The 13,140-nt window shown below is 39.8% G+C and overlaps 1 protein-coding gene across 10 annotated transcripts in view; it reads right to left on the reverse strand.

Annotated features, from left to right (window-relative positions):
• Window positions 1-7,702: 7,702 nt before the first annotated feature.
• Window positions 7,703-13,140, reverse strand: part of KIAA0586 (KIAA0586 ortholog) — a 106,292-nt gene continuing 100,854 nt past the window's right edge. For 7 of the 10 annotated variants that reach the window (XM_015566480.1, XM_015566481.1, XM_015566485.1 and 4 more), the window contains one exon: window positions 8,808-9,139. In XM_015566480.1, coding sequence (XP_015421966.1) covers window positions 8,997-9,139 — 143 coding nt within the window. In that variant the 3' untranslated portion in view covers window positions 8,808-8,996. Of the gene's footprint in view, window positions 7,844-8,806; window positions 9,140-13,140 lie in introns of those variants that run through there. The other 3 variants (XM_015566482.1, XM_015566484.1, XM_015566487.1) reach the window with 3 other exon arrangements.

The following is a 13,140-nucleotide window of genomic DNA, read 5'->3' on the forward strand; positions in this document are numbered from 1 at the left end:
AGGGCTGTGTTCTGCCTGGGCAGGGGGCACAAAGGAACCTTCTGAGGTGCTAGGAAATGTTCTATTTCTACCCGGAAGGAATTTACACAGGAATATGTGAAAATTCCCTGGTCTCTTTACGATCAGTACTTTTCTGTATAAAATATATACTTTAGTAAAAAACTATATGGACAAGAATACCCTGGTCAAATCTTAGTCAATTCTGATTTAATACTAATTTTATTTTATTATTTTTTAAACATACACGTTTATTGACTTCAGAGAGGAAGGCAGCAGGAGAGACAGAAACATCAATGATGAGAGAGAGTCATTGATCGGCTGCCTCCTGCACGCCCGCCCCTCCCCAATCCCCCCAACTGGGGATTGAGACAGCAACCCTGTCATGTGCCCTGACTGGGAATCAAACTGTGACCTCCTGGTTCATAGGTGGACACTCAACCACTGAGCCATGCAGGCCGGGCTAATACTATTTTTGGATGGGTCTTTCCTTAAACATGACAAAGGCATCTCCTGTGCAGGATACTTTGTCACCACTGGGCATGAGCTACCAAAGCTGCGCCTTTGCCTTGTGTCCAATCTGCCCAAGTAGATGAACCAATCGCTCTGACTTGACTTTGCACTCTGGCCCAAAAAGGGAAAGAAACAGTGAACATTAAGCAGATGGTAGATGTGAATTTGGATTGTGCATAACTTTGGGATGCTATGGACACAAAGGGAATTTTTGATTTCTTATGGTACCCTGATCAGAACTGATAAAGATATTAATTCACTAAAAGCGACTCAAGGCTGAAAAATGCCTTTCAGTTAAGGTAGACACATGGACAGGACATTGCCCCAGAAATCGATGGATGCCCTTCTCACTCACATGCTAAACAAGCAGCTTTCGTTACCCCCAAAACAAGTTCCACCAAGTTCACGTCTCTCCCCACCAAATGTGGAAGGGAAACTGGCTCGATTCATACTGGCGATAGCTGGCTCAGAACCATCAGTCCAACCTTCAAAATAACAATATTGGCAATTACAGGAGCGTTTTCTCCATAAAGACAGGTTCTGATAAAGATCCTGACAGCTGCTCAGAAGTAACACAACCCAGCCAGTGGCTGCTGATTAAACAGCCCCAGGATGTTTTGCATGTTGAGTCCAATCAAGTTCCACAGTAGATACATACACAAAAATAGAAAAAAATTTTAAAATCTGACCAAGAAGTGATAGAATCATGTCTTCCCTATATTGACATAACCCAGGCAAACCTGAGAAGGCAAAATACAGAAACTCCTTCTCAAGGCCCTTGGAACATTTACAGATGGATTTTATACAACTACCCAGGTCTTCGGGCTATCGCGACACATCGTCAGCAGTCTGTACGTTTTCAGGATGGCTACAACCCGTTCACGGATGAAAAGCTACAGATGTGACAAAAGGAAAACATGGCTAGACTTTGTGTTTCCGGCACAGGGAATCCCTGCCTTCCTCTCCAGTGATTGTGGAACTCATTGTCACTGTTATCAGTCCTACGGGAACTCTGCCAGGCTTCTCTCCTAACTCAGAAACCTACTCTCCATTCAGGAGAGGAGAAATGAGACACTGAAGCTAAGAGCATCCCGATCAGGGTTGGCAAACTATAGCCTTGGGGCAAATCTGGCCTGCAGACTGTTTTCATGTGGTCCACAAACTAAAAAAAAATAAAAAATTTAACATACTTTGAAAGCTTGTTTAAAAAACAAGGAGACATGGAATATGTGGCAAAGACCACATGTGGCCTGGGAAGCCTATGTATTTACTACCTGGCCTTGTACTCAAAAAATTGGCTGACTCTAAGCCTCAACTACCAGAAATCCTTAACCTGCCTTACCTTAAGGTTTTGTCACTGGTGTTAACGGCCACATGATCACCTCCTCAGAGCTCATACAGATTTTCTCCCTGGGACACCATGTAATGATTGGGAATAACTCCACCAACCACCATATTTTGCTGCATGCAGATCGAGCTAAATACTGTCAGAAGCTAATCTAGTATACACTCTTATGCCCAACACGTAGAAGCCGCCTTCCCAAAGGAAACATCATCCAAACCTTTGACTTCTAGCTCAGTAACCAGGTCCACTAGTAAAGATTTCAGTATGTATTAAACTGCAAAAATGGTGACAGTTCTTCCATTGCATCTGCATGCTCCTTTAGATTTGACTTTGCAGATCTTTCCATCAAGAGTTGCAGTCTATTTCTCAACTCTTCGAGTCTGGGTGTGGTTATGTGACTTGCTGTGGTCAACAAGGCATTAACAAGACTTAAGCAGAGGCTTGAAAACTGCTTGCACATTGGAGCTTGCTCTCTCCTGCTGCTCTTAGGAACCCTTAACCAGTATCATGTAAATGACCTTGAGCTAGCCTGCTGGATGACTAGACATGTGGCCCAGTTACTTCCATTGCCTTGTCAACAGCCAGCAACCATTGGACGTGTAAATGAGGCCATCAACTACCATTGACTGTAAGTGCATGTGCAAAGCCAGACACCACCAGGAGGAATAGAGAAAACTGTCCCAGCTGAGCCCAACCAAATGGCTCATCCACAGAATTATGAATGAATAAATGTTTGTTTTAAGCCACCTAGTTCTGGGATTGTTTTGCAGAAAATGCTAAGTGACACAGAAGTAAAGGGTGTCCCCAAATTCATGCAAGAGGTAATTTTATTAGAAAACACAGGTTTATAATTAAAAATTGTAAATTTTTTATTGATTCATAAAGTGTACAGTATAGGGTTATGTATGGAATAGCATATCAGGCAAATGGCCTCCTTGGCTTTGCTGGCACATATGCACTCTTTTATTGAAATTTTCCATGACTGTTTTGCATAAATGTGGCTCAATTTCAATGAGGCTGATTTTCATCTTGATGGCTTGGTTAATTGACAAAATTGTCGCATTTGGGGTTCAGAAAATCCACGAGTGATTGTTGAGAAACAAATGCATCCACAACGTGTCACTGTTTGGTGTGGATTTTGGGCTGGAGGCATCATCAGACCATTCTTCTTCGAAAATGCGGTTGCTCAGGCAATAACAGTTAATGGTGCTCGCTATCATGACATGATAATCCATTTACCTGATATGCTATTCCATACATAGCCCTATACTGTATACTTTATGAATCAATAAAAAATTTACAATTTTTAATTATAAACCTGTGTTTTCTATCAAAATTACTTCTTGCGTGAATTTTGGGACACTCTTTAGAAATGCTTTAGAACAATTATTAAAAGGAGCCATTTCAGGTCCTGTTGACAACAGCTACAACAGTCCACCTGGGTTTCAATACGTCAAAATGAAAATGAACTTCCAACCAAGACCAATGGACTTGTACTCCACACTTCCAAAGTGACTGCATGTGGATGCTAACCTGAGAAGCCTCCCAAAGCCGATGGTGTCAAGGCACAAATAGCTTATTTGAGACCTTCAGACCCAGCAAAAGTGCAACTTTTACCTAAGACAAGGAAACAAAAACAGAATTTTTGGTTATGCACAATCCAACTGATGGACTTCCTTGTAAGATTTTTAATGTATAATATTTCCTCCTGTTTTCCTCCTGTTTTCTATGACTCTTTTTCTTCATTTTCCCTCTCCATTTTCAAAACAAACAAACAAAAAAACTTATTTCCTCTACCTTGTTTCTAAGAATGAGTCAGACCATGGGCCTCATCTACCAACTGACCTCTTGCTGGACTTGTTGCTCTTTCCCAACTCTTGGCGTCATTCAAACGATGGGAATATCTCTTAATGCTAACAAACCACCCATCAAGGATAAGACATGAACAGCTCTTCTATAATCGAGAACATACAACAAATATCTCTAGACCCAGATATTGGTTGTTATGATTACATAGAATTACAGGCAGCTAATATTTTATCCAGAAAGAAAAATCAACCCCATCACCTTTTAAAGTAATCCTGATGTAGCCCTGACCGGTTTGGCTCAGTGGATAGAGCGTTGGCCTGCAGACTAAAGGGTCCCAGGTTCGATTCCGGTCAAGGACATGTACCTTGGTTGCGGGCACATCCCCGGTAGGGGGTGTGCAGGAGGCAGCTGATCGATGTTTCTCTCTCATCGATGTTTCTAACTTTCTATCCCATTACCTTCCTCTCTGTAAAAAAATCAATAAAATGTATTTTTAAAAAAATAAAAAATAAAGTAATCCTGATGTCTATGGTACTTTCAAAACCCATGTAATTATTGAGGAAAACAACCAAAGGAAATAAAAATAGTTACCATGCTTATCAAGGAATCCTATACAACTATCCCAATGGTAGATCTATCTCCTACATTATAACTTAATATTCCTCCTAAGGTAAAACCTTGTGAAAAAGAAAATGTCTTTGTTCGGGAAAAGCAGGCCACAAAAATGTCAACTGAAATAGTTATCAGTGTTTGTCTTAATAACTCAGGGAGAAAGACATACACTTTCAACTCTTTACATATAGAGCGTATCAGTGTGCACACCAGGCCTGTTCATTATCTGTGACCTCTGTGTGTACACCAAGAACTATTCCTGGGACTCCTTACCAGCTCTTTGAAGATTTTAAACCCTGTTCAGTCTCACCATCTGGGTCTCCTCAGAGGTCTCAGAGGAGTGACCTCCCAAGAGAAGTTAGAGGAGTCTCCTGACTTGCTTGCGGTTTCTACCTTGGTTAGGGTCCCTGCATTTAAGAGCTGTATCAGTAACTTATCCCTCACTGTGGCTCAAGTTATAAATGAGACCATTCACACTATAAAGAACCAGCAAAAGAGCTTTGATTTGCCTGCTCTCTTGGTAATTAATGGGCCATCCCATAACTTTACAATATTTATTAGCCTCACAAGTGGACATCTGCACTCTGGCTAATATTTCCTATTGTTTCTAGGTAAACATTTCAGTACAAAAAGAAAAAAAAAATCTTAAAAACATCCAGACATAGGCTCATTACACTCAAAGGTTTGACAGTGTGAGACTCAGAATCTAGTCTCTGGGCATGAGATAGGTTAAATAAAAAACTGGCTTCCTGAAATTTTCTAAATTGTAAAGATGGCCAAATTTGCCACTTTAATAATTGTTTTCTCTCAATGCATCCCCAAGAGAGTCTTTAAAACTACAATGAAACTGATATTTGATGGCCAATTGATGATTCTATACTAGGAAGAGACAGAATTCCTTGTGGTCAACCATCTCTAGAAGCAGATGACCAAAAGGGGGAGAAGGACTGCCCCAGCTGGCCCATAGGTGTCCACACCACACTGTATGCCCTACGTGCTTCAGAGTTAAGTTTTGTGGAATAGATACACTTCTATCTTACTAGAGGCCTGATGCACAAAATTCTTGCAAGAAGCTCAGCCCATCGCAGCCCCGGCTGCCTTGTGGCCCTGCCCACGGGTCATTCTGGAAGGTCATTCTGCTGTCCGGTCTAATTAGCATATTATCTTTTTATTATATTGGATGGTAGGAAAGAGGGCACTTCAGTGGGTATCTTCTCAGTAACATCACAGCAATCCTAAGGATTCCACTCCCCATCATGACTGTTCAAGTTACCTATCAGGAAATCATAACACCAGGACATTTTTAAAAAGATGCTTCAACTATAAAATTAACCTTGGATTGGGGGTGGTAATCCACCATGAACTAAGAAATGCTATTTTACTTATTTTATACAAAAATAGTAAGTTTTTTATAAAAAAAAATAAAGCTGATCTAAAAATGTTTAGCATTTAAAAAGAAAACTTAAAATACCAGAAATATGCAAGTGATACAAAATTTACTGAAGTTGAGATAATCATCTCATGAAAATAAAAATATTTATTCAGTTATTCTTTTAATGTGCACATTTATCTTATGATTTATACCAAAGGAACATTTTTGAATGCTTGTTATCCTACTGTTAAGGTATGGAAGCCCCCCCAGTAGTAATAACCTTAATCTTTTTATTTTTATGTATTGGGTGTATAGCTTAGTGGTTACAATCATATACTTTAGTGTTCCCCTCGATATTTCCAGTACCCCAACTGGCACCATAGATAGTTATCAAAGTATTACTGACCGTATTTCCTATGTTTTACTTACTTCCCCATGACCAATTTCTGTAACAGCCTTAATCTTGATAGAGTCTACCTCTTACTAGCATGTGTTATGTATAGTTCATTCCAGAAGTTACAAATTATAAAATTAAATTAAAAAATTTTTAAGCTTATAACATAAAAATGACATTTAATTTACTTTTACACACACAGTTTTATTCCAAAAGGATTGAGGTGGTTGGCAGAAAAGAAGTAACTCCGGCCAGAAATAATTCTATAAAACAAAATACTGATGAGCAGACATCAAAATTTTTGTTGAAAAGTTCAAGTGCACGGTAGTGAAATAAATCAAAGATTATACTTCTGCCCCCAAACTAAAAAAGGCAGGTTTACCATGATTACGGGGAAAAACTAACAACACCTTTCAATAAAAATTAAAAAAAAATGCTTTCACTAAAATTAAGAATTATCTTTTTCAAAACCAGAAATCAAGGCGGGGGGAGGGGAGGGATGATGTTTAAAATGAAGCAGCACTTAGAAATGTTGCCCCAGCCTTCCCTATCCCCGGAGTTGTAGATGAACATGAAAAACAAATTACGATCCACACAACAGCATTTTGTTCTACTTTTTAAATGGGAACTATGACAAGTAGACCTGTCCATAGGCCACAGCAAGAAAAACAGGTTCTGAAGGGCACCCTAAAGCATTCAGGTAGCCAGACATCTGGAGGAGCCCGAGGAGCTGGGCAGAGGAACGTGAGGAAGGCGGACACATTTCTGTTTCCCTAAGTTTGAGCAGCTTCTATCTTCAGTTAGAAGAAATCCTCAAACTCTTCCTAAGTTCTCCAGGCAGTGGGCCTTACTAGAAGTTTAAGGAATTCTAAGTTGCTCTTCAGTAATCCTCAACCTCAAGTGGACATTAAAATCACCTCGGGAAGGTCTTTCTCCTTTTTCAATACCAGTGCCTGGGCCCCACCCCAGGTCAATAAATCAAGGTGCTGGGTCTGGACCCCAGGCATTTTTAAAGCAGCCCCGGGTTCTAAAGTGCACTCAGGGCTGAGACTCACTAAGTAACCGAGAAAAATACTGAGCAAAGTCAAGGACAACTATAGTCACTGTGTGCTTGAACTTCAGTAGTGACAGGAAAATGTTTGTGCTAAAGATAGGCTGCCCTTCTCGTGTGCTTACACCGCTACTGGGAGATGCCCAAATCTCTCAAGATAATGATACCCACCACTTATTGAGCGCTTATCTGGTGCCAGGCACTATGCTGGGTGCCACCCCAACATCATTGATAATCCCCACCATCCTGCCAACTAAATATGAAACCCATTTACCAGGCAGCCACCAAGGAGGGGTTCATTTGCCTCTAACAAGAGCATGTAGGTGAAGAAACGGGAATTAGAACCTACATGTGCCAGATTACAAAGCCATGCTTTTATTTTCTTTTTTATATATTGACACTTCGAAAATAAACCCAGTCTCATTTCACAGTTTTTACAAAGTATAAAGCTTTATAAGGTAGACATATTATATATTAAAAAACTGACCGCATTCATAATTTTTCCTGTTACAACTGTAGTTCAAATACACAATACCTACAGTCTTTTTTTATATATATATATATTTTTTTTATTGAGTTTTTACAGAGAGGCAAGGAGACTTCCTTGACTCCTATCACCTAGCCCCTCAATCCTTGGAGACAAGTTAGCAGTTTCTTGTTTATCTTCCTAAATATATTTAATGCTCACATAAGCAAATATATGTATGTAAGCATATTCAGTGTGGAACAAAAGCAGGTGTCCAGTTGTTTCTGTGGAAAAATAATACATTAATTAATAAATAGTAATACAAGAATAAACTGTGATTCGCATACTCACAACTGTAAGCCTACTTTGCCCCACCCTGTATGTGTGTACACACCATATAGTTGGATTCCTCTGTAGTCCATTTTAAACAGTGATAGCATAATTCACATACTTCTTGTATATGGCTTTTTCACTTTAATAATATATCTCAGAGCCCTGGCCAGTGTGACATGGTTGAGTGTCATCCAAGGTACCAAGAGGGACACTGGTTTGATTCTAGGTCAGGTTACGTGCCCAGGTTTCAGGCTTGATCCCTAGAAGGGGGCATGCAGGAGGCAACTAATTGCTGTTTCTCTCATCGATGCTTCTCTCTCTCTCTCTCTCTCCCTCTAAAATCAATAAAAAACTTATTTTTAAAATATGTATATATATCGTAGAGATAATTCCATATCAACCTATAAACACTTTTAGATTCTTTTTTGTGCCACATAGTATTCCATTGTATCGATATATTATCACTTTTTAAAAATCACTCCCTTACTGATAGGCATTAAATTGATTCTAATTATTTACTGTTATAAAAAATTTGGGTCCAGCCGGCATGGCTCAGTGGTTGAAAGCTGACCTGTGACCCAGGTGGTCACAGTTTGATTCCCAGTCAGGGCACATGACCAGGTTGTGGGTTCCACCCCCAGTGGGGGGTGTGCAGGAGGCAGCTGATCAATGATTCTCTCTCATCACTGATGTTTATCTCTCTCTCTCCCTCTACCTGCCTCTCTGAAATCAATAAAAATATATTTAAAAAAAATTTTTTGGAATGAAAGACCTTGACCAACATAATTTCATAACTATGTACAAATAATTATATCTGTAGAACAAATGCTTAGATGAGAGAAGTCATGCATGCCCTTTCCACTATTCTGCGGTGCCTCGGGATTCTAAGAAATAATTCACAGCCACACTCACAATGATTTACATTTCAAATGCTTTATTTAAAAATTTTACCTACTCAAATTATGCTTTTCATTTTAAGAAAAGTTTAGAAATAATTTTTCAGAATACGCTCAATACCAAAACAGTGTGAGAGATGGTTTTATGTCAGAGAAAAACAACCTCAAAACCAGCGGCACAAATACTGCCGTGGTTCTCACTCCCCATTCAGAAGGTGTCTGCTTCCGAGGACTCTGAGTTCCCCTGGAAGCTCGGGGATGAAGGGCAGTCCTCCGGGTTCGCCGAGGGTAGCTTCACAGACATCTTGGTGGGTGACGTCTGACTAGTGAAGGGTGGTCCTGCTTTACCTCCTGTAAAGAGGAGAAATTCGTTCAGCGAAATAGATGTATCCTGAGTATTATGTGCTTTAAACTTTCCTAAGTAATACAGGGGATCAAAACAAGGATTGCATACGAGATAATTTCTTCTCTCCAGGTGCTCAGAACTTGTCACAGATATAACATTTTAAAAGTATATATATGAATGCTTATGTGCCCCCCACCCCCAATCCATATGTTGAAATCCTACAGCCTGGTGTGAAGGTATTAGGAGGAGGTGAGGCCTTCGGCAGGGGCATAGGTCATGAGGGTAGAGCCCTGATAGAGAGGCCCGAGAGAGCTTCCTGGCCCCTTCCACCATCTGAGACCAGAGAGAAGGCACTGGCTATGAACCAGGAAGGGGTACCTTCCAGGCTCCAGAACTGTGAGAAATCAATGTCAGTTGTTTAGAAGTTACCCAGCCTGTAATATTTTCTTTTCTTTTTTTAATATATTTTATTGATTTTTTTACAGAGAGGAAGGGAGAAGGATAGAAAGTCAGAAACATCGATCAGCTGCCTCCTGCACACCTCCCACTGGGGATGTGCCCGCAACCAAGGTACATGCATGCCCTTGACCGGAATCGAACCTGGGAGCCTTCAGTCCGCAGGCCGATGCTCTATCCACTGAGCCAAACCAGTTAGGGCTAGCGCCAGCCGTGGGCAAACTACGGCCCGCGGGCCGAATCCGGCCCGTTTGAAATGAATAATACCATTGAAAAAAAAGACCGTGCCCTTTTATGTAATGTACCATTGATAAAAAAGACCGTACCCTTTTATGTAATGATGTTTACTTTGAATTTATATTAGTTCACACAAACACTCCATCCATTCTTTTGTTCCGGCCCTCCGGTCCAGTTTAAGAACCCATTGTGGCCCTCGAGTCAAAAAGTTTGCCCACCACTGGGCTAGCCTGTAATATTTTCAATAGCAGCCTGAATGGACTGAGATAGCATTACAAGTGCCAAAGGTTGTGTACAGATGAGAAATGCTACAGGTAACATAGCAAGCGAGTAAAGGAGGCTGTTTGGGATGGAGAATTCATTGAAAAACACCAGAGCTGACTATATGTATATCTATCCGTGAATACCCTAATTCGTCCCTCTAAGTTTAAAGTATATTGACTAAGAACATACAGAATGCCAACTCGGTATTATTTAAGAACACAAAAATCCTCATTTCAAATTTCATGCATTTACCATATACGCGTAAGAATAGTAAACATCTTAAGAGCAAAGTATCTTAAACAATGTTAAAGACATCTCTGAGTAAAGAGCCACAGTACTTTTTCTAAAACTCCTTTATATTTTTAAAATAGTTTCCACAGTAATAAAGCGAAAAATTTTATAGGGATAAAAGTAGATAGTTCAGTAGATTTCAGTGGTGACTCAATCACAGCTGTCCAAGATGATCAGAATTCTTGTAAAAGCATATTCCTTTCATATCAGGAAGTCTAACAAATTCTGTTTTAATATTACATCATTCCTTTTTGTTACTGGTATCAGGTATGTGGGGTTTTTTCCCATAGATTTGGCATCATTATAGCAACATCACAAATTGTACCACCATAGTATAATCCTTTAAAAGCAATTCTTATATCAATTTAAATAGAATATTTTAAATAGGAAGGAAACTTTAAAAAATTTAGCTCTGTCAGAATACAATAAAAACATTAAGAAACAATAAGAACTGCTCTGAAAGATATCTATGGGACATAAGCATTATTTAAATATCCTGATATTTAAATATTCTGATATTTTGTAAAGCCTTAACGCAGAATCCACAAAATAACCAAAAGAAGTATCCCAGGTGAGAGCTCACGTCATCAGTAAAGTAAAAACTAACACAGGGTATAACTACTAGTATGTCTGAGAGCAAAATTAATTTTCAACCCATAAAATCAATGCAGCCCTGACTGGTTTGGCTCAGTGGATAGAGCTTTGGCCTGAGGACTGAGGGTGCCAGGTTCGATTCTGGTCGAAGGCACATGCTCGGGTTGCGGGCTTGGTCCCCAGTAGGGAGCATGCAGGAGGTGGCTGATCAATGGTTCTTTTTCATCACTGATGTTTCTCTCTCCCTCTCCCTTCCTCTCTGAAATTAATAAAAATATATTTTTTTAAATCAATTAACTGTTACCTTTCCCCATTATTAAGAAAAACTCATTCTTTGAGTTCCATATCTTTCAAAGACTACACTGATACCAGAAATTATTTTCTCTGTTATCTAATTGCACAAAGCTGCTCTCTATGTACCTTCATTTTCCCTGTGCACCAAATAACTGATTAAACTGTCAAGGATGTTATGAGAACTATAATTTCTTATCTTTTTGGATCTTAAAGACATTTCAAAATGCCAAAGACCACATTAAATTCAATTATTGTAACGTTATGCTATTTGGAAATTTTACTGACTTATATTAATACAGCGATTAAATTTTTACTAAGATCTTTTCCCCATCATTTCACCTCATCCTAATAGTAATTCTGAAAGACAAACTGACAAGGCAACTAAGGCACAGAGCTGGCTTTTCCGAAAGCATACACTCACTAAGTAAATATCAATACAAGCTGACTGTGTGCAGAGCCAAGATGGTACTCAGAGGATGCACAGGTGAAAAAGAAATCAGCCTCATCTCCAAAAAGTTCAAAACTTAGTAGTGGAGATAAGCATGTACAGGAATTCTTAGTTTAAATTAGGTGAAAGCAGCAGTTGAGTTGGGACTCACAAGATGTAGAAGACAACGAAGGAAAAGAGACCAACAAAATAAAGTCAAGATAAAGTTAGTATGTTAATGGAACTCTGAGTATTCGGATATCAAACTCTTGGCTGGATATGAAGAATGATGAGATAGAAGGCTGTGAAGGAAGGTCAGGGTCAAATTCTGCAAACAATTATGGGTTACAATCGACTTTGAACATAGGAGTAATTACGAGCAAATATATTTTAGAAAAGGGACTGCTAAGAGTTGTATGGAAAATAGGAGAAAAGAATCTATGGAGACAGGCCATGCAAGAACTGATGAACCCTGGAGTGGAAATAGATTCAGGATACCTAGAGGAAGGCTCAGTACTTTATAAAGAATTGCATATGGCTCTGAAATGACTGAATAAGTAGTAATAAGAACACAAACAAGCTTGAGGCTGTGGTGATATAGAGAGGTGGGGAAATACTGGGGTCAGTTACATACTTGGTGAGTTTAAATGCCTGTAAAATGTATGAGTAGACTTTTCTAGGCAACTCTTAGTCAAAATTATAAGGCAGTTTTAGAGATATAAAAATAACAAAATAGCAACCACCTAACCAGATATAATAAGTAGAACAGAGACGGAAAACCAAGATGGCGGCATAGGTAAACACCGGAAATTGCTGCCTCGCACAACCACTTCAAAAATACAACTAAAAGATAAAACAGACATCATCCAGAACCATAGGAAGGCTGGCTGAGTGGAAATTCTACAACTAGAAGGAAAGAGAAAAGCATACCGAGACTCAGAGGAGGTGTGGTGTGGAAGTAAAGTGCAGAATGGCTGGCTGAGTGGAAATTCTACAACTAGAAGGAAAGAGAAAAGCATACCGAGACTCAGAGGAGGTGTGGTGTGGAAGTAAAGTGCAGAGGTACAGAGGCGCACGCAAAAAGGGCTGGCGGCTGAGGACAGGGTTGTCTTTTTCAATTGGGAGGGAGTCTCAAGCTCCCGACTGCTCTGAACTCCAGTTCTGGCAAGTCTCTGGGGACCCAAACTCATATGGGGAGAGGCTAGACCAGGGTTGGGCAAACTTTTTGACTCGAGGGCCACAATGGGTTCTTAAATTGGACCGGAGGGCCAGAACAAAAGCATGGATGGAGTGTTTGTGTGAACTAATATAAATTCAAAGTAAACATCATTACATAAAAGGGTACAGTCTTTTTCTTTTTTTAGTTTTATTCATTTCAAACGGGCCGTATCAGGCCCGTGGGCCGTAGTTTGCCCACGGCTGGGCTAGAAGGTTGAGAACCCC

The sequence above is a fragment of the Myotis davidii genome, unplaced genomic scaffold (assembly GCF_000327345.1).
Source record: "Myotis davidii unplaced genomic scaffold, ASM32734v1 scaffold281, whole genome shotgun sequence".
Taxonomy (NCBI): Eukaryota; Metazoa; Chordata; class Mammalia; order Chiroptera; family Vespertilionidae; genus Myotis; species Myotis davidii.